This window comes from Ceratotherium simum, chromosome 10 (assembly GCF_057802395.1).
Source record: "Ceratotherium simum simum isolate JZ-2026a chromosome 10, ASM5780239v1, whole genome shotgun sequence".
NCBI lineage: Eukaryota > Metazoa > Chordata > Mammalia > Perissodactyla > Rhinocerotidae > Ceratotherium > Ceratotherium simum.
The window spans coordinates 4,376,814-4,398,409 of record NC_141909.1 but is presented as its reverse complement, the minus strand read 5'-3'; the positions used below and the strand labels follow the sequence as shown (position 1 = coordinate 4,398,409).

General features: G+C 40.2%; 1 protein-coding gene across 2 annotated transcripts in view; it reads left to right on the top strand.

The window, feature by feature from the left end:
• MYO16 (myosin XVI) overlaps positions 1 to 21,596 on the top strand; it is a 550,785-nt gene that overhangs the window by 379,831 nt on the left and 149,358 nt on the right. For both annotated transcript variants that reach the window (XM_087435860.1, XM_087435859.1), the window contains exons 24-25: positions 13,734 to 13,809; positions 19,993 to 20,168. In XM_087435860.1, the coding sequence (XP_087291986.1) occupies positions 13,734 to 13,809; positions 19,993 to 20,168 (252 nt within the window). The remainder of the gene's footprint in view (positions 1 to 13,733; positions 13,810 to 19,992; positions 20,169 to 21,596) is intronic.

Genomic DNA, 21,596 nt, shown 5'->3' with positions numbered 1-21,596 from the left:
CAGTCTAACTATTTCTCCTGCGAGCTTCATACCTGCACATCCACTTTCTAATGTCTCTACTTGGGTGACATCTTAAATTCGACAGGTTCAGATGCTACCTAAACTAAGTTCCCTAGTTACCTCCACACACTCTCTCCCTCTCAACTTACTTTAAGAAGTAAATCAATAAATACAACTGATTTTCCATATTTGTCCCCCTTTTCAACTCATGGTAAAATCAGAAACCCAATTAATTACCAAATACAAGCTACTCTATCCCCTATTTATCTCTCAAACCCAAATACTCCTGTTCTTATCCCAGCGCGCTCATTCACATCGCCCCCTCACTCTCTTGGGTTACTCCAATAGTCTCCCAACTCTAACTGATGGAATAAGTACTAGTTACCAACAAAGGAATGAATGACTTTTTACTTAAAGGAATGCTAACTCCCTCTACTTCATTTATCTTTTTGCTTCTCTGATAACACTCCTCAAAATTGTGTGATTATTCTGATTTGACTTGTTCGCAGTAGACCTAAACTAGTGGCAGTGATGGCTGCTTTCTCTGTCACTTGTTCATAAACCATTCTTTTAAACATTTTTGCCTTCCAGCTTATCTCTCCTTGGTAGAAGAATAAACTTTGCTTTCTCTTTTAAAAATCAGATCTTCCAGATTGTTTTAACGCCCTTGTTCTTCATGTACCTGGTAGTTGAACATGCACAACTCAGGGGATGTAATCAGGATTCAATTTTATTTTTGGCTTGCACTGCTTTTTAAAATATATTCAGCACGGACGGTCCTTTCCTGGTAACCAGATAAACACTCAGGCAGCTCCGGGGATATTTCTGGTCTCTCCAGTGAGAGAAAGTGCTTTATTTGCGTTCATCGGCACTCACAGACTCAATGCAGTAGTGAGGAATTTCTAGTCCTATATAATAATGAGAACTACAAACTTAACTGGATGTTAAGTCCTCTCATGCCTCAGCCACAGACAAGACACTGTACAGTGGCCTGGGCGTCCTGTTTTCTTTCTTTTCTGTGCTGACTCCTCTCGTGTTGTCACGATTTGGTTTCATGAACACCACGCTTTTCGATGTCTGGGGCAGACTCTCGCTTGGGTGCTTCCACGTACCCCTGAGACACTCCTCCCCTGGGAACCTACGACGTCCTTCTTATGACCTAGGTGATGCTGATTCGCCTGGCTGGCTGCTCCCCCCAGGACCCTGGTTCCTGGTCTTCATTCCACATAGACTCTCTCCACTGGGCTCCATTACTTCCAGCCTCCCACGCATCCTCTTGGGCAGGATGTAACATAACTCTGGTTTGTGGACCAGACGAGAAACACACCCTTTGCAGTTCACCAAAAATAATATGTTCTCTGCTCTCCACTTTCAAGAGCTGGCACAGAACAGCCCAACAGTCCATTCCATTGCAGCGGGGGCTGTTCTTCCCTCCCGCCCCCATCATATTGCCTGTTTCTGCCCTTGTGCTACTTACTGGGGGTCAATCACCAGTTCACAGTCTCTCTAACTGGTGGGACAATGTCAAAGTGTGTGAGAGGTCCTATGAAGCCTCCTGCCTCTTGCCTTGGTGGATGGTGAAAGAAGCTACGTAAAAGTGCTTATAGCTGTGTTTGCCTGCTGTATAAAGCAGTCATTACTGTGTGCTCAGATTGGTGTGAGAGTAATAAATCAATTGATCCATAGATATAGACGTAGGTGTATAAATCAAATACAGTAGATAGATAGATATGTTGTCGTTGGTGCAGTTGACTGGATTCTGACTCCTGGCAACCCTGTGCACAGCAGAGCAGAACCCTGCCCAGTCTTTTTGCACCATCCTCCAAATTTTTTGGAAGTGAGTGGCCAGGTCCTTCTTCCTAGTCTGTCTTAGTCTGGAAGCTCTGCTGAAACCCGTCCACCCTGGGTGACCCTGCTGGTGTTTGAAATCCTAGTGACAAAGCTTTCAGCATCCCAGCAACATGCAGCCACCACAGTATAACAACCAAAAGACGAGGGAGTGTGGGATGTGGTTCCCTGACCAGGAAATGAACCTGGGCCTCTGGTGAGAGTGCTGAATCTTAACCACTAGATGACCAGGATTGACAGAGGATAGATACAGAGATGATAGATAGGTAGGTAGGTAGGTAGGTAGATAGATAGATAGATAGATAGATAGATAGATAGATAGATAGATAGAGATAGATAGATAAACACACACACGTATATATAAATCAAATATCAATACTGCCAGAAACACATGTAAATTACTTGTGCTGTAATCTGGGATATCCTGAAATGCCTAAAGTATCATTGAGGGTGGCTTCCTTAGAGAAACTCTAACTTTTAGCACTTCAAACACATGGAAATATAGATTTCCATATAAGAACTACATTAATGATGTGATAATATAGTTAGCAATTTGGTTTGTCCTTAACATATTGCATTGTACGGTAGAGCGTGCATGCCGTAGGAAATGGCCTCATTCTAACAGAGTGTTTTATATGTAAATTGTGGATAATGTCTTAGCAAGGTAAGGGTAAGACATATGAAGTCAAAGCAGTGAATCTCTGAGTGGTGCCGCAAGAGGCTCTCCTACTAATATAAGACCGTGGTTCTACCACTCAGACATTTTTCTGTTCGCTTCCTGATTCTGGCCTGAATGAAGAATTGAAGAGCTGTAATATCTACGTTTCTAGCCTAGGGTGCAATGCTCTATTTGTTTTCATTTCTTCTTCCTCTAACCTGTAAGGCAGTGCATCTGCAAGTATGCTGAGATCCATTCTGCTCTCTCCCCGGGATTCAATTTATAGGCTTCGATGATATCTTCTTTCACACTCAGTCTTTCTAGAATGAATAGTTCTTATCACTTTGTCTGTCTCCAGCCATAAGCCCTGCGTCCTCCTCCTAGCTTTCCTTTATGCTTTCAAGAGCTTCCTTATCTTTCTTCGGGTGTCTGGAACAGTGGTGAACACGGTATCTGCCCTTGTCCTTTTTTGAGCGATGGAGCGGTAGAAGCATCAGAGCTGTCGGCACCAAGACCAGAATAGACAAAGCGAGAAGTTGGGAATGGTGGAGCTCGGTCAGGATGCAGCCTGAAAAAGAAGCTACACCAAATTTTCAAGAAGGAAGGGAGTGTGGGGAATGGGCTCCACAGGAACAGTTGAGACAGACAGGGGACAGAGAATGACATGTCCCCAGTGTCAGCAGCCCCCTCCTCTGAGGCTGGAGAGAGGCACAGAGGAGTCAGTACTAATGGACTGGGAGCTGAGGGCAGCAGGTGGGGGCTGGAACCAGGGCAGCCTGCCCCAGGAGAACTGGGGCCACGAAGGGTGGGCTGTAGGATGAGGGTGGAGCCAGGGAGGAGACTCGGCGCTGTTGGGGAAGAAGGGAATTACCTTTCTTCTGCCCGCCTCCTGCCCTCCAGTCTTCTGCCAGTGCCTCCTGGGGCAGCCCTAGCTGGAGGCCCAGGTTAGGGACCGTGGCGCGGACAAGGGCAGGGATTCATCAGAGAGCCGACGCTGTATGTAAATGGGACAGGCATTACCCAGCACACTGTGCAGCAGAGGCCTGTTCTTTGGAAAGTACACACATATACAAAAATAGATTTGATAGATAGATTATAGATAGATAGATAGATAGGTATGTAGGTAGGTAGGTAGGTAGAGAAAATATTGGCTTTTTCTGGGAAAAGGAATTAGAGGTAATTTTTATTTTATCATTTTTAGTATTTTCAAAATTTTATAAATGCACATGCATTATATTTTATGAAATATTTTTAAAAGATCAGTCCTAGCTGTTTTCCTTGATATTTTTCCAAATGTAGTCTTTAAATCTGATAACGTCCTCAATTTGATGAAGACTGTATTTATTAACTTTTGCTATTAGTCATATCACAGGCAATTTGAAAATCTAAATAGATGGTATCCACTCATGCCCATTTACTATGTCCATCTGTAGCCTGTTCCCATCCCTTAAAATAATTTTTTATTGATGGGCAGTGCTAGTAAAATCATTAAACTTTAGTGTGAACTGGCACCAGCTCAATATTCGATTGAATAAATAAACTGAGGTTCAGAGACGCTGACATCTCATGCTCCCACAGTTAATTATGGCAGCCTGGGTCCCTTAAGTGTTGTGTAGGTTGATAGGTGGACACTAAAATAAAGCCCTCTTCATAACCCTTGGCCCATTGCCCTTTCTACATTAGCACACTTTTATTCATTTTATTTTCCTAAAGTTTCTGGCACTATATTTGGCTTATATAGGGCAGCACAATAATTGGAGTTGTTTGAAAAGTACTGGGTTCTATTGCTATGGTCTTAGATAAAATTATTTGAAAATTCTTTCTCTACAGCTTTTTACAAAATGCTAACTATCCTAAGAAAGAAAGTTTAGCCTAAGAATAATTATAGTGTTGTTACATGCCATGAAGTGGCCTCTGACTCCTGGCGACCCTATGAAGAAGTGATGTCTGCAATATCCTGTCCTCAGCAGCCCTACTCAGCTCCTGTAGACTCACGCCTGTGGCCTCCTTTATGGAGTCAATCCACCTCATATTTGGTCTTCCTCTTTTCCTGCTGCCTTCTACTTGTCCCAGCATTATTGTCTTTTCCAAAAAATCCTGCCTTCTCATGATGTGCCTGAAGCAGGACAGCCTCGGTTTATCATTTTTCCCTCCAACAATAGTTCAGGCTTAATTTGCTCTAGGACCCAGTCGTTCGTCTTTCTGGCAGCCCAGGATATCCTTAGAGCTTTCATCCAACCCCCATATTTCAAATGAATCAGTTTTTTTCCTGTCAGCTCTCTTCACTGTCTAGCTTTTGCACCAGTATACAGTGATGGAGAATATGAGGGCATGGATAATCTTGGCCTTGGTCTCTAGGTTCTTTCCTTACTCCCCCCATGTCAAGTCTCAATCATCTCTTGATTTCTTGGCTGCAGTCTCCATTTAAATTGGTGACTGAACCAAGGTAAACAAAATCTTTAACAATTTCAGTGTCTTCATTGTCTGCATTAAAGTTGTGTAGTTCTTCTGTAGTCATGATTTTTGTCTTCTTGATGCTCAAATCCAGTCCTGCTTTGGTTCTTTCTTCTTTCACTTTCATCAGAAGTGGTTTCAAATCATTGCCGGTTTCTGCCTATAGGATGGTGTCACCTGCATCTCTTAGATTGTTGATATTTCTTTCACCAATTTTCACTCCTCCTTCATCTGAGTCTAGCCCAGCTTTTCATGTGATATGTTCTGCGTACAGATTAAACAGATGAGACAAAATACACCCTTGTCTGACACCTTTGCCTATAGGAAACCATATAATTATAATGTATTCTCATTTTAAACTTATCATCAATTTTAGTATATGCCAATATCTGCTCTAATAGTTGTTCTATATATAAAATGTCCAAGAAATATTTATCCTCTGCAAATTCTGTCCCTGGGCTCCCCTATTCCCTGCCAGTATGACAGAGAAGGACAGAGTTCACAGAGCATCATAAGTCACTAGTACCTGAGCCATTATTCTCAAACTTGAATGTGCACCAGAATCAACTGGGGAGCAAGTTAAAAATGCAGGTTCCTTGGCCCCACTCCTATAAGTGATGAACAAAGGGGTCTGAGCGAGGTCTAAGGTGTGTGTATGCTTATTAAGCACCAGAGAACGTCCTGCAGGTAATCTGCGAACCATGTTTTCAGAAACACTAAAGGTATCAGCTGCAGAGTAGGTGCTCAGTTTAGCACACATTCCACAACCTCTCGCTGCCCTCCTACTGTGTGCCAGGCTCCTGGAGGGGGCTGAGACTGCAGATACCAAGCCCCCAGCTCTGGAAGATGACAGCACCTTCTTTATCGAGGTGGAGGAAGCCAATTGCTCTTGCTCTGAATTCAGGGAATTAAAATCAGTAATGGTGGATAGCGCTATTTCTGTGGCGCTCTCTCACCTTCGGATTTCGGTTTCCTTGGTGATTAGCCAAGCATGAGCTTGACAGCCTTCAGTTCGGAAGAAAATGCATGTGGTTTGGTATTTTGCAACTTTTCTTTGTGGACCCAGGAAAATAGGTATCTTCATGAAATTCATGAAATGTGATTCACAGCCACGGTGAAAGTTTTATAATCCCTTTTTGTATATAGCTAACATAATTTATCTTATAATTGTATTTATTGCAGTACTGGAGTGTCACAGCAAGTTCTTCTAAAGAAGCAGGCTGCTGCCCTACTCCCTAGTTTATGCTGCTCTCCTCATTTGGCACCACATTGAAGCGCTCAGATGTTACTGCTAACCGCTGAAACATAAGCAAAATGCTAAGTTTCTTTTGGAGTCATTTTATTGAACAGAATCATTCCCAAGTAAATCTTTGAATACGTGACAGTTTCCTTAAAGAGTTGTATTGGGCTGTATGCATATAAATTTCTCTATTACATGCATGAGGAATGCTGTCACTTATAGTGTGAATCCTATCTTCTAATCCTTAAGAGGGAAAAGAAAACCAACATCTGAGGTTCAGTTCTGTAAAGACAGAGGGGAAATGGAAAGCATTTACCTTAGCCTCTATCTTTTGTGACTTTCATGTTTTTCTCCTTTCATCCCCCGATAACAAAACAGCAAGGAAAGGAAGGATGGGGCTGTGAGCAGACAGCTGTCCGGAATGACCTAGAAAGGACTCTGCCTAAATCTGCTTCCTCTTGCTCCAGCAGCGCCAGTCATGTCTCTCCTATCCGTTTAACTAGGCTCTGAGGCTCACTTCCCTCTGAATTGCCTGGGAACCCGGTGGCCTCATCCCACTAAGTTTTGTAGCTCCTGTGGTTTCTTTCCTATGGAGTTATCGCCTCCTCCGCCTCCTAGAGGCCATTGCTCTAGGTGAAGTCCAGATGCTTAGGTATAGATGGCTGATGAAGGTCATGTGCTTACCTTTCCAGGGAGGCTAATTTTATGTGGAAGCAATTCCTTCGTAAAGTAATAAATGAGTTTTTGCGGATAAAATTACAGGTACAGGATGAGAGTCTCCTTTTCGGATGGGCAGCCCATTTAGCAGCCTCAAAATTGTTGAGAAAGGTGACTCCATGCGTTCTTCTCAAGTCAATAATGTAAAAAAATTCTCGAACAGGTCTGAGAAGAAGGTACAAGTAAGCATTAGAAGCAGGTACATTGATTAGAAAACTATGGGTGCTATGCAAAGCTAGGTACTAACAAACTTTTTCATTTATCTTCAAAATTATCTTGAGAGAGACAGACAGAGAGAGAGAGATGGAGAGAGAGATGGTGACAGAGAGAGACAGAGAGGACGACATTACCTCCTATGTTCTGTAGATGAGAAGTCATGAAGTCTCAGTATCTTGACCCACGTTACCTACCTGGCGCTGGGACTTGTTGAAGCTGGAACCCACAAGGAACCCAGCCATGCGAACTGGTGCTCTTTCCACTATGGCTTGATGCCTCCCAGAGAGTTGGGCCTTGAAAAACAGACTTGGCATTGGCAGCTGGAGAAGTTGGAAAGAAATTTACTAAAAGGAAAGACAGGATTGATGTCAAGAGAGGAATTTGGGAGCAGAGTGGCAGAAAGTGAGGAGAAAAGTACAGTGGGAAGCACCTGGAAATTTGCCATATATAGAAGGATTTTCTTGGATGAGGTGGACATCTTTCCATAAACAGTGAGGATTTATCAAGAATTCAACATGAGCAACCATTGAGTTAGAGTTTTGATTTTCTATTTCCATCTTTTTCTCAAAATTGACTTCAAGCTCTCCTGTTCATGTAGGACAAAAAGAAAACGTGAGTTATCATAGTCCAGATTATAATATTTTTTTAGCCGTGGCCCCCTCATTTGCTATAAATTTTTTTTAAAAAGTGAAAACAAAAAAAAATTTTAATTACATTCATTAAAATTAGTTTTCCTTTTAGTGTGTACAATTTTGAAACACTTAGACATGTTTCAGATTTTAATATTGTGCTAAGTTTCTGAATTTTTATCATGACCCTACCTCCCTGCTGCAGCAGGATGTCAGAGGAGGCCTAGTGGGGGGTAAGGACTTTCGCCACTGCCCAGAGGGAACCTGGCCACAGCTCCCCTGTCCCCACAGCCAGTTGGTGGAGGCCACTTAGGATGCAGTACAAACAGCATGTCAACCCCTTCCACCTGCTCACCCTGCAGCCAGGAAAGTGTCACTGGAGGCCCAGTGGAGACCCAGAACTCTTGCCCCCACCCAGCAGTAATGGGAATGCCCACTTCTTTTATGTCAGAGGAGGTTGGGCAGGGAACCTGACTCCCCCCCGCCAGCCCCCCCCCAGGCGGTAACGAAGCTGTGTGCCTCCCTCCCCTGCTGAGTAGCATCAGAGGAAGCCAGTTAAAACAAAAGGTTAAGTTGGAAACTTCAACAGCCTCCTCTCAACTGATAGACTAACTACATAGGAAACCAGCAAGAATATAGAAGAACTCAACACCATCAGCCAACAGGACCTACTCATTTATAGAACACTTAAACCAACAAAAGCAGAATACGTATTCTTTTCAAGTACCCACAGAACATGTATCAAGAAAGACCATATGCTGGACCATAAATCAAAACTAAACAAATTCAGATGGATTAAAATTCTACAGAGGGGGCTTGCCTACCATAATGGAATCAAACTAGAAATTAATACCTGAAAGGTAAGAGGAAAATCTCCAAATACTTGGAAACTAAACAATGCCCTTCTAAAAAATCCATGAATCAAAAAGGAAGTCTCACGGAAATGCAAAAAAAATGTCAAACTGAATGAAAATGAAAGTACAACATATCAAATTTGCGAGACACAGCTAAAATGGTGCCAAGAGGAAAATTTCTAGCACCAAATGCATATATTAGGAAAGAGGAAAGTCTGAAATCATAATCTAAGCTCCCACCTCAAGAACTTAGAAAAAGGAGAACAGAATAAACCCAAAGCCAGCCAACAGAAGGCAATAACAAAGAGCAGAAAAAATAGAGAAAATAGATGAAAGAAAGAGCTGGTTCTTTTAAAATAACCATAAAAATGAAAAACTTCTAGTAAGAATGACAAAGAAAAAAAAGACACAAATTGCTAATATCAGGAATAAAACAGAGAATATCACTACAGACCCTGCAGACAACAAAAAGATCAGAGGGAATACTACAAATAACTGTCACATAGAGATTTGACAACTTAGATGAAGTGGATCAATTCCTCAAAAAACACAGACTACCTCAATTCACCCAATATGAAATAGATCATTTGAATAGACCTATAACCTATTACAAACGAATTTGTAATTTAAATCCCCCCAAAAGAAAAACTCCAGTCCCCGATGGTTTTCATTGGAGAATTACACCAAATATTTAAAGGAAAATTAACACTGACTTTACACAATCTTTTCTGAAAATAGAAAATAGAACAATTCCCAATTCATTTTATGAAGCTAGTATTACCCCTATACCAAACCCAGACAAAAACAGTATATACACACACAAGAAAGAAAATTAAAAATCAATATCCCTCATGAATACAGATGCAAAAATACTTTTAAATATTAGCAAATATAATTCAACAATATGTAAAAAGAATTATCCACCATGAATAATTTGTTTTTTTTCTGGGTATGCAAAGTTGGTTCAATATTTGAAAACCAATCAAAGTAATCCACCATATTAACAGGCCAAAGAAGGAAAAAAAAAATCACATAATCATATCAATTGATGCAGAAAAAGCATTTGATAAAATTCAAAATCTGTTCATGGCAAAAACACTCAGAAAAATAAGAATAGAGGGGACATCTTCAATTTGATGAAGAGTATCTACAAAAATCCTACAGTTAACATTATGTTTAATAGTGAAAGACTGAATGTTTTGCTCATAAGATCAGAAACAAGGCAAGGATGTCTGCTTTCACCACTGCTATTAAACGTAGTGCTGGAAGTTCTAGCAAGTGCAAGAAGGCAAGAAACGAAATACAAAGCAGACATATTCGAAAGGAAGAATAAATCTGTCCCTATTTGTGGATGACACGATTGCCTATGTGTAAAATCCCAAAGATCTACCAAAAAAAGTAAAAAAGAAAAGAAAAAACTCATAGAACTAATAAGTGAGTTCAGCAAGGTCACAAAATACAATGTGAACACAAAATAATCAATTGTATTTCTATGTACTAGTATTGGGCACTGAAATTAATATTTCCAATCCCTTGTAAAAATGCAAAAAGGTAAAAATCTAACAAAACATGTATAGGATCTGTATGCTGAAAACCACAAAATGCTGATGAAAGAAATCAAAAATCTAAATAAAGAGAGACATATGTCATGTTCGTAGATTAACAACACAGTGAATAGTCAACTAATAATCAGCAGAGTAAAATAGTCATTTCTCCTCAACTTGCTACACAGGTTTAATCAAAATCACAGCCAAGTTTTGTTTAGATATAGAGATACAGACTATATTATTCTAAAATTTATATGAAAAGGTGAAGAAATTAGAAAACTTAAAAGAATTTTTATAAAGAAGAATAATGTGGGGGGAATTAGTCTACTTAATTTAAATTCTTATTATAACGCCTTAGTAATCAAGACAGAGGTGAAGGGGTAGACGCATACATCAAGGGGACAGATTAGAAAATGCAGACAGACTCCCACCCATATGTTCAACTGATTTTGGGGACGTGAGAGTGTCCATAAATTGGCAACATGCTGGATCCACATGGTGATGTGAATATCCAGCATCTTCACTCTGTCAGTGTCAGCATCCAGGTTGTGATGGTTTTGCAGGATATTACTATTGGAGGGAACTTGGTAAAGGGTCCACAGGATCTCTCTTAAACTTTCTAAAAGTTTAAGAAATATTTAAAGGTGATGGGAGCAGGTTATATATGGATATAATAAATGGGCATGAGTGGATATCATATATTTAGATTTTCAAATTGCCTGTAACAAGGCCAATATCAAACTTCATTGGATTGAGGAAGTTATAATGGTTAAAAAACCCAAATTTGGAATCAGGTTGTATTTTATCTTTAAAATTAAAAACAAAATTAAAAAAATATGTGCATGAGTATTTGTGTGTATGTATGTCTACACACATGCGTGTGTGTGTTGTGTGTGTGTGTCTCTCAGCTCTGTCCATTGAATACTCCCATAAACATTGGCTAACCGAATAATAATGTGCTATTATGTACCTCTGGGGTCTAGATGGTGGTCTCTAATTTCAATTTGTCACTAAAATATGCAAGAGCTCCTTGAAGAAATACTTGATTCCACATTTGGGACCTGGAAAAACAAAAACATCTGGAACCATGTGTTGACATTCCACTAATGCCAATTTTATATAACACATCCTCAGTCATTTGCATTATTATACTAATTATGATAAAATAACTAAGTTATTTTGAGTAGTCTTTTTTTGTTGTTGTTGTTGAGGAAGATTAGCCCTGAGCCAACATCCGATGCCAATCCTCCTCTTTTTGCTCAGGAAGATTGGCCCTGGGCTGACATCTGTGCCCATCTTCCGCTACTTTATATGGGACGCTGCCATAGCATGGCTTGACAAGTGGTGTGTCGGTCCACACCCGGGATCCAAACCTGCAAACCCCAGGCTGCTGAAGCGGAGCATGCAAACTTAACCACTATGCCACCAGGCCAGCCCCTTGGGTAGTTTTTAATACTTGTGTTGAGCTGTCAACTCAGATCGTGTCAATACTGTAGTCATGCATATCTGATGAAGAGGGTCAGAAGCTCTTACAGTTGGAGGGCCTTGCAGAATGTTGTTTAACACATGATGAAAGACTCACAGAGCTCAAGTAGTGTGCCCGCTGTCCCGAAAATAAGCTGACCTGCTTCAGGATCCAGTAATTTTATACAAAATAATGTTTGCTAAATTCTGTGCTTTCTACAAACATCAAATTGCCCTCGTTGAATATTTGCACTTGTGTGTCTGTGTTAAATATCTTTTTCTAGGTAACTTGGCCAGTTGGAGTCTCCCACTGGGAAGTTTTGAACTTTAGTTTTAATTGGAGACTTTCAGCTTTTTCTCTAGGTACCCAAGTACAATCAGGGTGCCGTTCATGAGAACTTTCCAAAACACATGATTTTGTGATAATGAAAGCCTCATCAGCATGATCTTAAATTGAAAAGGACAGCACAGACACCAGCCTGGTGGTGTGGTGGTTGGGTTTGGTGCACTCCGCTTTGGCAGCCCAAGTTCACAGGTTTGGGTCACAGTCACAGACCTACACCACTTGTCAGCCATGCTGTGGCGGTGACCAACATACAAAATAGAGGAAGATTGGCGCAATGTTAGCTTAGGGCGAATCTTCCTTGAGGAAAAATAAAAAAGGACAGCACAATGTTATGCTCTGTGTGGTGACAATATAACAAAACCTTTCTGTTCATTTCACCAAATATTTATTGAATGTGCCCAATGGACAAGGCATTTTGCTAGTTGCTGCAGGGAGACAGAGCTGAGCAATACATAGTCACTGCCCTCAAGGAACCATAAGAATTTTACTGCAGGGTTAGGAAGGGCCATCCCACAACAAGGCCATACCAGGAGCAAAGACAGACAAGGAAGGAACGTATTAGGAGAAAAGCAGGTAGTCCATTCGTGTGTGTGTGCATGTGTGTGTGTGTGTGATTCAGAATCATCAGATTCCCATGCAGAGAGTAGGCTAGAATTGTAGAATGGAGCCATATAGAGGAGGACTCTGCATGACAAGATCACCTCTGAGACATGAAACGACTTGCCAAAGTCCACATAGATCCAGAGTGGCTTAGAAGAATGTGTTCTGACTTCTCTTCCGTGGTTTCGATGGGCACCGTTGTCCCTTTATAAGAAGACACAGAGAAGCCAAATCTTTAGATTAAGGTTTCTCACCCCCAAAACTATGGACATTTGGGGCCGGGTAATTTTTCATGGTGGAGCTGTCCAGTGCACTGTAGGATGTTTAGTAGCATCCCCCTGCACCCACTCCCCAGTTGTGACAAACAAACATGTCTCTATCACTGGCAAGTGTCCCCTGGGGATCACCATTGGCCCTGGTTGAGAACAACTGTGCCAGAGTATGTAAAAATGGTTCATATTTAACAATGAATATGTAATCAAGTGGATAAACCTTAGGGCTGATCCGACTTCTCAGGACCACATTGGGAGTTCACGCTTAGCTGAGACCAAGAGAGGCAGTAAGACATGTCTGTCTTCAAAGATCAAGTCTCCCAGGCCAGACTGGAATACCAGAACATCAGGCAATAAAGTCATTTAAATGTATTGGTCAGTAAATTATAGGGAAGAAAACTGTCCTGTGAATAATCCAGAATTAATTGTTTCACATGTTTTCTTCATTTTAAAGACTTCAGAGTAACTGTTTAAAAGATCCAAAAGGTCCCTTTTAAGAGAGAGACCATTGAATTTCTCAAACTGAAATCGCCCTTCCTTCCCAAGGTGTCACAGTCTTTCTACTTGAGTTGGTGAGTTTTCTGAGCAGGTTAGCGTCCTTAAGAATAAAGGGGCTACATGAATGTGAGTCCCCACCATTTTCTCTTAACCTCACCATCAGGGGAGGGCTTCACACATTAGAACAGGAGAAGTGTCCCCTGTTTAATGTGCAGAATGAAAGCACGCAGATGGCGCTTTGAATTTGCATGCCGTGTGAACTGTAAGACCTAAAGATGCTTCTTTTATGAATAATTTAAAACTTCTGATGAGTCAAGTTATCCTATAAAGGAAATTCATTTTGTGGTCATGTTTAATCATTAGTAATTATGCTATTTTCTTTTATTATAGGTAATGTATGAAACGGTTGGATCAATTGAAAAAAATAAAGACTCTCTTTCACAGAATCTTCTATTTGTAATGAAAAGTGAGTTTTTCCCTCCCATGGTTAAAATGTCACACATTCCTTATTTCTCTATCTCTGAAAGTTGTCCTATAAAATATGCCACCAGCTAAGGGATAATTGAAGTATCTTTTGCATTCTAATGCCCAGAAGAATAGGGAATGGATCTTGCCACGCTGTACATTGGTTACAATTTAATTTGGAGTCTAGTAGAAACCGTAATTTAGCTAAGCTTTTAGCAGATAGAAATACAAAACACCTTTACCACTCTAGTGATATGAATATAAAAAAGCTCTTTTGTGAAGACTAAGGAAGATGAATATGGCTTCCAAAGTTATTTAGGCCACAGCAGGGTGAATTTCATTACTTAAGATGACTCTGGAGCACACCTAAGGGTGGTATTTTATTCTTATGTACTACTAATGCTCACGAAGTAGAAGGAGCATACAAATTTATATATACACACCTACATGCATATATGTATATATCAATATAAATTTATAGGCTTCATCTACTTAGTGAACCATAGGACTTTATATACATATATCTATAATTCCATACTATATGTAAAACTATATACTACACTTATATCTAGTATAATTATGTATATATATCAGTATATATATTTCTATCTTTTCTAGTAATTATTTTCTTAATAGCAATTCTGCAGTGATTCTAATTTTCCTAATAACCTTTTCAGTGAATTATAACGTATCATCTTTTGTGCTTCAAGTTGCTGTAAACGAGATAGAGTCATTTATCTTTCCCGGGAAAAGAAGCATATGATAGCCCTTCGTGAAATAGTCGGATGCCTTTGAGCTGGAAATAAGACATCTGTATCTCTTCTGGTTTGAGGAACATATTTACCTTAAATCAAGCAGCACAGTTGCAATACATTGTTTTTCACGAGGAATTACTCTGTTTGCCTCTCAGAACTTACGGTTATCGAGTTCTCTTAAACCCTGAGACTAATGATAAAAACATGGACTTGGAATAATATCACATAGAAAGAAAGAATTGAAATAATTGATCCTACTGATTATCATTAGAAATATCTTCCTTCTAGTTTTCAATTATTTGAACTTTCATTTATAATGTACTTCCATTTAATATATATTTTATGAAGATCTAACATATAGCATGTTTTTGAAGTTGGTGCAATGCCTTTTTCTTTATTTTTGTATTCATGGTGATAGAATATATATTTTGAATGAGAATATGATGGCTAGCGATATTGCAATTCTGCTTATCTTAATAGAGGCCCTGTGTTTTAGAAGTCATTCTTTCATGTACACTTGCTAACAAGTTCCAAGAGAAAACAAGTGAATCTTGTTTTATTCTAAATACCTTAGGTTATAGGTACATCTGAGCAAGAGAACAGAATTTACAATGTGGCTTTATATGTTTACACCAGAGATGACAAACATTTTCTATAAAGGGCAGAGAATAAATACTCTAGGCTTTGCGAGTTATAAGGTCTCTGTTGCTACTACTCAGCTCTGCTGTTATAATGAGAAAGCAGCCTTAGACAATACAAATGGACCTGGCTGTGTTCCAATCAAACTTTATTCATAAAAAGAGGCAGTGGGCTGAATTTGGCCCATGGGCCGTAGTTGCTCACCCATTCTATCATGTAAGAAAAAGATGCATAAGTTGTAATAGTATTTTACGAATATGTGGCCTGTTTTGATGCTGTAAATAGTTATTAAAAGTAAGTGTTAACTTATAGGTAATAATAATAATTTCTATTTTAGGGTAGTTTGCTCAGTACTTTGCTTACAGTATGTAATTCAATCATCATATCATCAAAAAGTTCCAGCTGAGGAAGGTGGTTGTGTCTGTTGTAGGATCCGAACAAGCATAGGTGTGTCTGCGAGACGCCTGAGCGAGCGAGAGCAGGTAGCTGGAGACGCGGCTCGTGCAGAGATGCAGCAAGGGCTCTCATCTGTGCCTGAGACCAGGAATAGAGTCTACTCGACTCAGAAAGAGGCAAAGAGAGTCAGAATTCAGACTATTAAGTCCGCTTATAAGAATAGGAAGATTTAAGATTTCCTGTCAGTAATGTTGTTAGCTGTTGAGTCTTTTGTCTCCACACCTCTCTGCATACCTGCTCATAAACTGTGCACACCTAAGTTAGCTTATCCCGTTTTACTGGCTGAAAGACACCCACCTGATGCCATGTTTATAGACCCCCAAGAGGGATGCTTCCCATTTCAACATGTATAGATTGTGGCATGAAGAAATGGGTGGCAGTAAGTGACTCTTTGTAATAGGAAAGAAAGGCAAAATGAGGGGTTCTTTATCAGGTTCTAAGAGGCAAAAGGATGGCTGAATTTCTCTTTTTATGTCCCGGGGAACCTGCTGTCACCTCCCATTTGCTCAGCTTGTGGTCAGGGCTCTAATGTTAGGTTCTCAGTGCATGATGGCATCTCCCTGTGGCAGCAGGATGACACTAGTCCTATATCTTCATGCAGCCTGACCATATGATTCTGAGACAAGATAGAAACCAGTCAGTTACATGTTTTGGTCCATATTTATGTCTAGTGCCTATAGATTTATTGAAGGCTTTTTTCCCAATTATAGGAATAACATGTTACACTATTTATCTGTGGTTCCATCCATAGATTTACTTGCTATAAATATAATTACTTTTTATTTCTTGAAATGGGCCATGGTATTATATATTTATTGTTTAACTGTTTGTCTTGAAATGATTTCAAACGTAAAGAAAAGTTGCAAAATTAATACAAAGAACTCCAGTGTGTCCTTTCTCCAGACTCATTTTTTTCATTTCCTTTCTTTTACTCTATCATTTTCTCTCCCTCCCTGCCCTTCTCTCTTCCTCTGCCCTTCCTTCCTTCCATCTATGTGTGTGCACATGTGTGTGTGTGCACGTATATTTTCTGAACCATTCGAGAATGTCACCTGCGTCTTTATGTGTAAATACTTTGGTATATGTATCCTAAGATCAAGGACATTATCTTATATAACATATCTTACATAACATGTCCTGTCCATCATGTGCTCATCTCTCCTCTGGTGCCTGGGCTCAGCCTGTCCTGTGGGCTGCTGCCTGCTGTGAGGTTGTTGCCACTGTGACTCTCACCAGCAATGCCCGGTTCCTGCCCCTTCCCTCGGGATTGTACAAGGGATCTTTGGTTATTTTTAGCTTTATTGTTTTTTGTAAGCCTTTTGGGGGATTAAAATAGACTTTCTTACACTTTTTGGACTATTTTTTTAGTAGGCGTTTCTTCTTTATATAAAGAATCCCCATCTCCCAGGCCCCTTCTTCTAACCCCCAATGTGACTCCCTCCTCCATTCACCCGATCAGCTCTGTCCTGTGTGGGGTGGGGGGTGGTCAGTGGTACCAGGAGGAGGAAGGGGTTGGCCGCCATAGACAGCAGTCCACGGAAGCTGGGGTATTTGGTATTTGGGGGCAGTGTAGCTGCTTTTGTTACTCTATTTATTTTAGTCACTTGTTTAAAACACAAATAAAGCAATAGGGGCAAACTCAAAAAAAATTATCAGAATATTTAACATTGAGACAATACTAATGTCTAATCCAGAGTTCCTATAAAACTTGGCCACTTATACCACTGATGCCTTTCGTAGTGATTTTCCCCCAGTTCAGCTTCATTTGCTGCATTTAGTTGCCATTCCCCTTTAGTCTTCTTTAATCTGGGACATTTCCTCGACTTTTCTTTTTCTTTCATGACATTAATATCTTCAAATACTGAAGGTCCATTATTTGGAGGAATGTTCCTCGGTCTGGGTTTATTTGCTCTCTCCTCACATTGGCATCAGGTTTCATGTTCTTGGCAGGAGTCCCACAACATGATGGAGTGTCCTCAGCTCATCATGTTCAGAGGTACCTGATGACCCTTTGAAACATCACTGGTGACATTAACTGTGATCATTTTGTTAGGGTGGCATCTTTTGGGCGTCCCTAGTCGAAAGTCACTGTTCTTTCTTTGTCGTTGATAAGTAATTTGTAAGGAAGTACTTTGAGACAATGTAAATATTCTCTTCCTCATCAAACTTTCGCCCATTAGTTTTGCATACATGAATGATTCTTGCCTAAATCACTGATTTCTCTCACGGTTGCAAAACTGTGATTTTCTAACCCCATTTTCCCATCAACGGTGACATTTCTACAGTGACATTCTACTATAAGAACTCCCCTTTCTCATTAATTAATTAATTAATTTGTTACCAGTATGGACTCGTGGATTCTTATTTTATTCAGTGAATCATAATCCATTACTATCGTTTTTTTTTATCTTTTTTTTTTTTTTTTTGGTGACGAAGATTGTCACTGAGCTAACACCTGTGCCAACCTTCCTCTACTTTTTATATATGGGACACTGCTGCAGCATGGCTTGATAAGCGGTGCATAGGTCTGCACCTGAGATCCGAACCTCCAAACCCTGGGCCGCTGAAGTGGAGCCCGTGAACTTAACCACTATGCCCCTGGGACAGCCCCTCTACTATCGTTATTTTGATGCTAAAATTGCCCAAGACGTGGCCAGTGAGAGCCCTTCAAATAGCTCCTATGTCCTCTTGACAGGTTCTCATGATCTTTTTTAGCATTTCCTTACATTACGGCCTTCCCAAATGTTCTGGGATCGTCTACCTTGCCTCCGATTTAGACTAGGCCATGTGTCCAAGAAGGCTTGATTCATTTACAGGAGCGTGATCTAAGAAACAGTAAGCTCATTGGGCTTGGAAAGCTCATTTCTACTGGGGTGTCATTGCTTTTAGGCTTTTTCAGAACTAGAAAATTTAAGATATGGATATAAATAATATATATATATATTTGTAGCTATAGATTAAAAATCATGAATTTACTTTGATACCTCTAATTTCAACCCAACACAGAGCTCCTTTTTGCCTACCTGCGTTCCATAATTGTGTCTCCCTTTTCTGACACTTCTCCCTAGTTCCCTGTTTGTTCATTAGGGTAGTGACTTTTCCTTGTCTGCTTAGCTACTAAATATATTAGCCTGGGCAAGCAAAATAATCTGCGTGTGGAAAAGGTAAAAACGAAACTGCTTTGCTAGTAAACAATGCGAACTATCTGGTGGACTAAGCATGATCCTAAAGGATTTATGCACGTTATTTCACATTTCAATCGTGTAGTCATCCTCAGAGTAGGTACTGTCATGGTCATTTTATAGAAAAAGAGACCGAGGCTTAAAAACTGTCTACATCCGGGGGCCCGGCCCTGTGGCATAGTGGTTAAGTTTACGCTCTCCACTCCTGGCGGCCTGACGTTCGCAGGTTCGGATCCTGGGTGCAGACCTATACACTGCTCATCGTGCCAGGCTGTGGCAGGCGTCCCACGTAAAGTAGAGGAATATGGACACAGATGTTAGCCCAGGGCCAATCTTCCTCAGCAAAAAAGAGGAGGATTGGCAACAGGTGTTAGCTCAGGGCTAATCTTCCTGGAAAAAAAAAAAATGTCTACATCCAGATGTAGGTAACACAAGAAATGTGCCATCTAGATCCTTAACCACCATATAGTTTTCACTATGCTGTTCAGATTTGTAACCAAAAATCCATTCATCCATGCTCCAGTTTCTTTCTGGAGGTGTCAAGAGACGAATATGGGCCCAGGATTATTAGAATTTGTGTAACCTAACATCTAAAATATATCAGCTTGCTTTTACCTTTGTGGCTTAACTGGGTCAGAAAGAGGCACTTCTTGGCCCTAACAACCGAGACAGCCACATGATACAGGCTCTCCCCCAGATCTTTACATGCTGCCCTGAGGCAGGTTAGATCCTGGGGAGGTGTGTGCCCGGGTAGTTATTTTGCTGGAGTGGGGAGTTGCTCACAGAAACCATGTCTTCATGACTTGGTCACATGCACTGAAGCCCCTTAGGCCTGAGCAGGTAAGATTTGGTTCCGACTACCAGAAGAGTAGGAAGTGCCGCTCAGAGAGCCAAGGGCCGAGTGCTCAGGTGGAGGACAGGCGCACCTGGGATCAGGACTCTCTGCCAAGGGCGAGGAAGATCAGAATTCATCACATGGTATGATTAATAGTGGGGAAAATAAAAGAGGGGCCTAGAGAAAGATAGACCCCTCAATTATATCTTCCACTCAGAGCGTTTAGTGGTTGAAGCACTTAGATGAGGAGTAAGTCTAATGCTCATGTAAATAATGATTTTAATGCCACTTACCATATTCATTTATTTATTTCCTAGCTAGTGAAAATGTCGTGATCAATCATTTGTTCCAATCAAAACTGTCACAAACGGGATCCCTCGTCTCTCCCTATCCTTCTTTTAAATTCAGAGGACGTAAATCTGCCCTGCTCAGTAAGAAAATGACAGCTTCTTCAATTATTGGAGAAAACAGGAATTACCTAGAACTTGGCAAGGTAGGAGTTTTTATGATTCTTTTATGGTTGTTTTTAAGTTTGCTTAGCACGTTTGCTTCTTTTTTTAAAAAAAGAAAAGCACAATTCTGAATACGAATGAAAAGTTGATATTTTAATTTAAAAAATTAATGAAAAGGAGCCCTACCTGAAGTATAACCATAAGAGAGAGGGAACCATACAGGAAAGTACAGCAGCATGAACATACAGCAGCAAATACAGTATGAGCAATTTTATTGGTTGTCTGTGCGGCATCCTGTTTGTGTTTCATCTCCGTGACTGTCTTGGTGATGAATGGGAAGTAACTTCACAGACAGTAGGTGTGGAGGGAATAACCTTCACCACCTTATTCTGTTGACATTGATCACTTCAGAAGTTAGGGCTCTAAACAATACATTGTAGTTCCTCTTAGAGACATAGTGTATTTTTCAGATGCTAGAATGTTTTCACTGTGTATTTTGTGTATTTTTAACTTACTTTTGTATTATACTAATTTTTAAATGTGTGTTTGTCCCCCACAAGTATGGTTGTACTTACAACCTAAAGGTTCTGACTATTTGTAAAATAGAACTAAAAATTCAGTAAAGAGTTGTTTCAAACCGAAGTGTTTTAAATTTAAGAATTCAGTGCCTGATTGTAACCCAGTTTGTTTTGCTTGCCTCTATTCAAACCACACAAGATGAGAAATATGATTGGGACGGTATCCAAGACAATCAACTTTAGGAATTCAGTTGTTGTAGCTTGCTGGAATGCATTTTAGCTTACCAATTAAAATAAAAGCATAATTAAAATCAGCTCTATTTTAGAAGAGTGTAGAAATGTGTATAACATATTAGAAATAAGTGTGTGTGAGTGTGTTTGTGTGTGTATTTAGCCAGTAGACCCTCCAGCACTGGATGGTCACAGGAATTCAATCTCATTGCATACAAAATGGCATATTTTACATAAAAAAGACAAAGGGTTACCCTTTGTAAGGAAGATCTCTATTCCAGAGGGTTTCTCTGAAGCTTGTGGCCCTTTCTTTCTCAATCATCCTGGAAATCAAGAGCAAGAAATCACCACACACCTCTAAACTGTAATTTTTAACCTTAATTATTAAACATTACCAGGCACAGATGCCATTAGTCTTTTCCCTAAAGGGCTGCAAAGGGGAGATAATTCACAGTAGTTCCTCCACCCAGAAAGGGAAATTGAGTGTTCAGTTTCAAGGGATGGAGATTTATTTATTTTTATTATTCCTTGAATGTCCCATTCCTTGCTTCTCTTCAAACTGCACTCATCCCTGCTCATCCACCCCTGTGCCCAGCAGGTTGAAGTCTACCCACACTGTAACTTAGCAGCACACTTGGCTTTGTGTTTGTAGAAAACAGGTTGATCTTGGACTAATTGCTTCATTTGACATTCTCTTGTCAGTTACAATTCATCATTTCA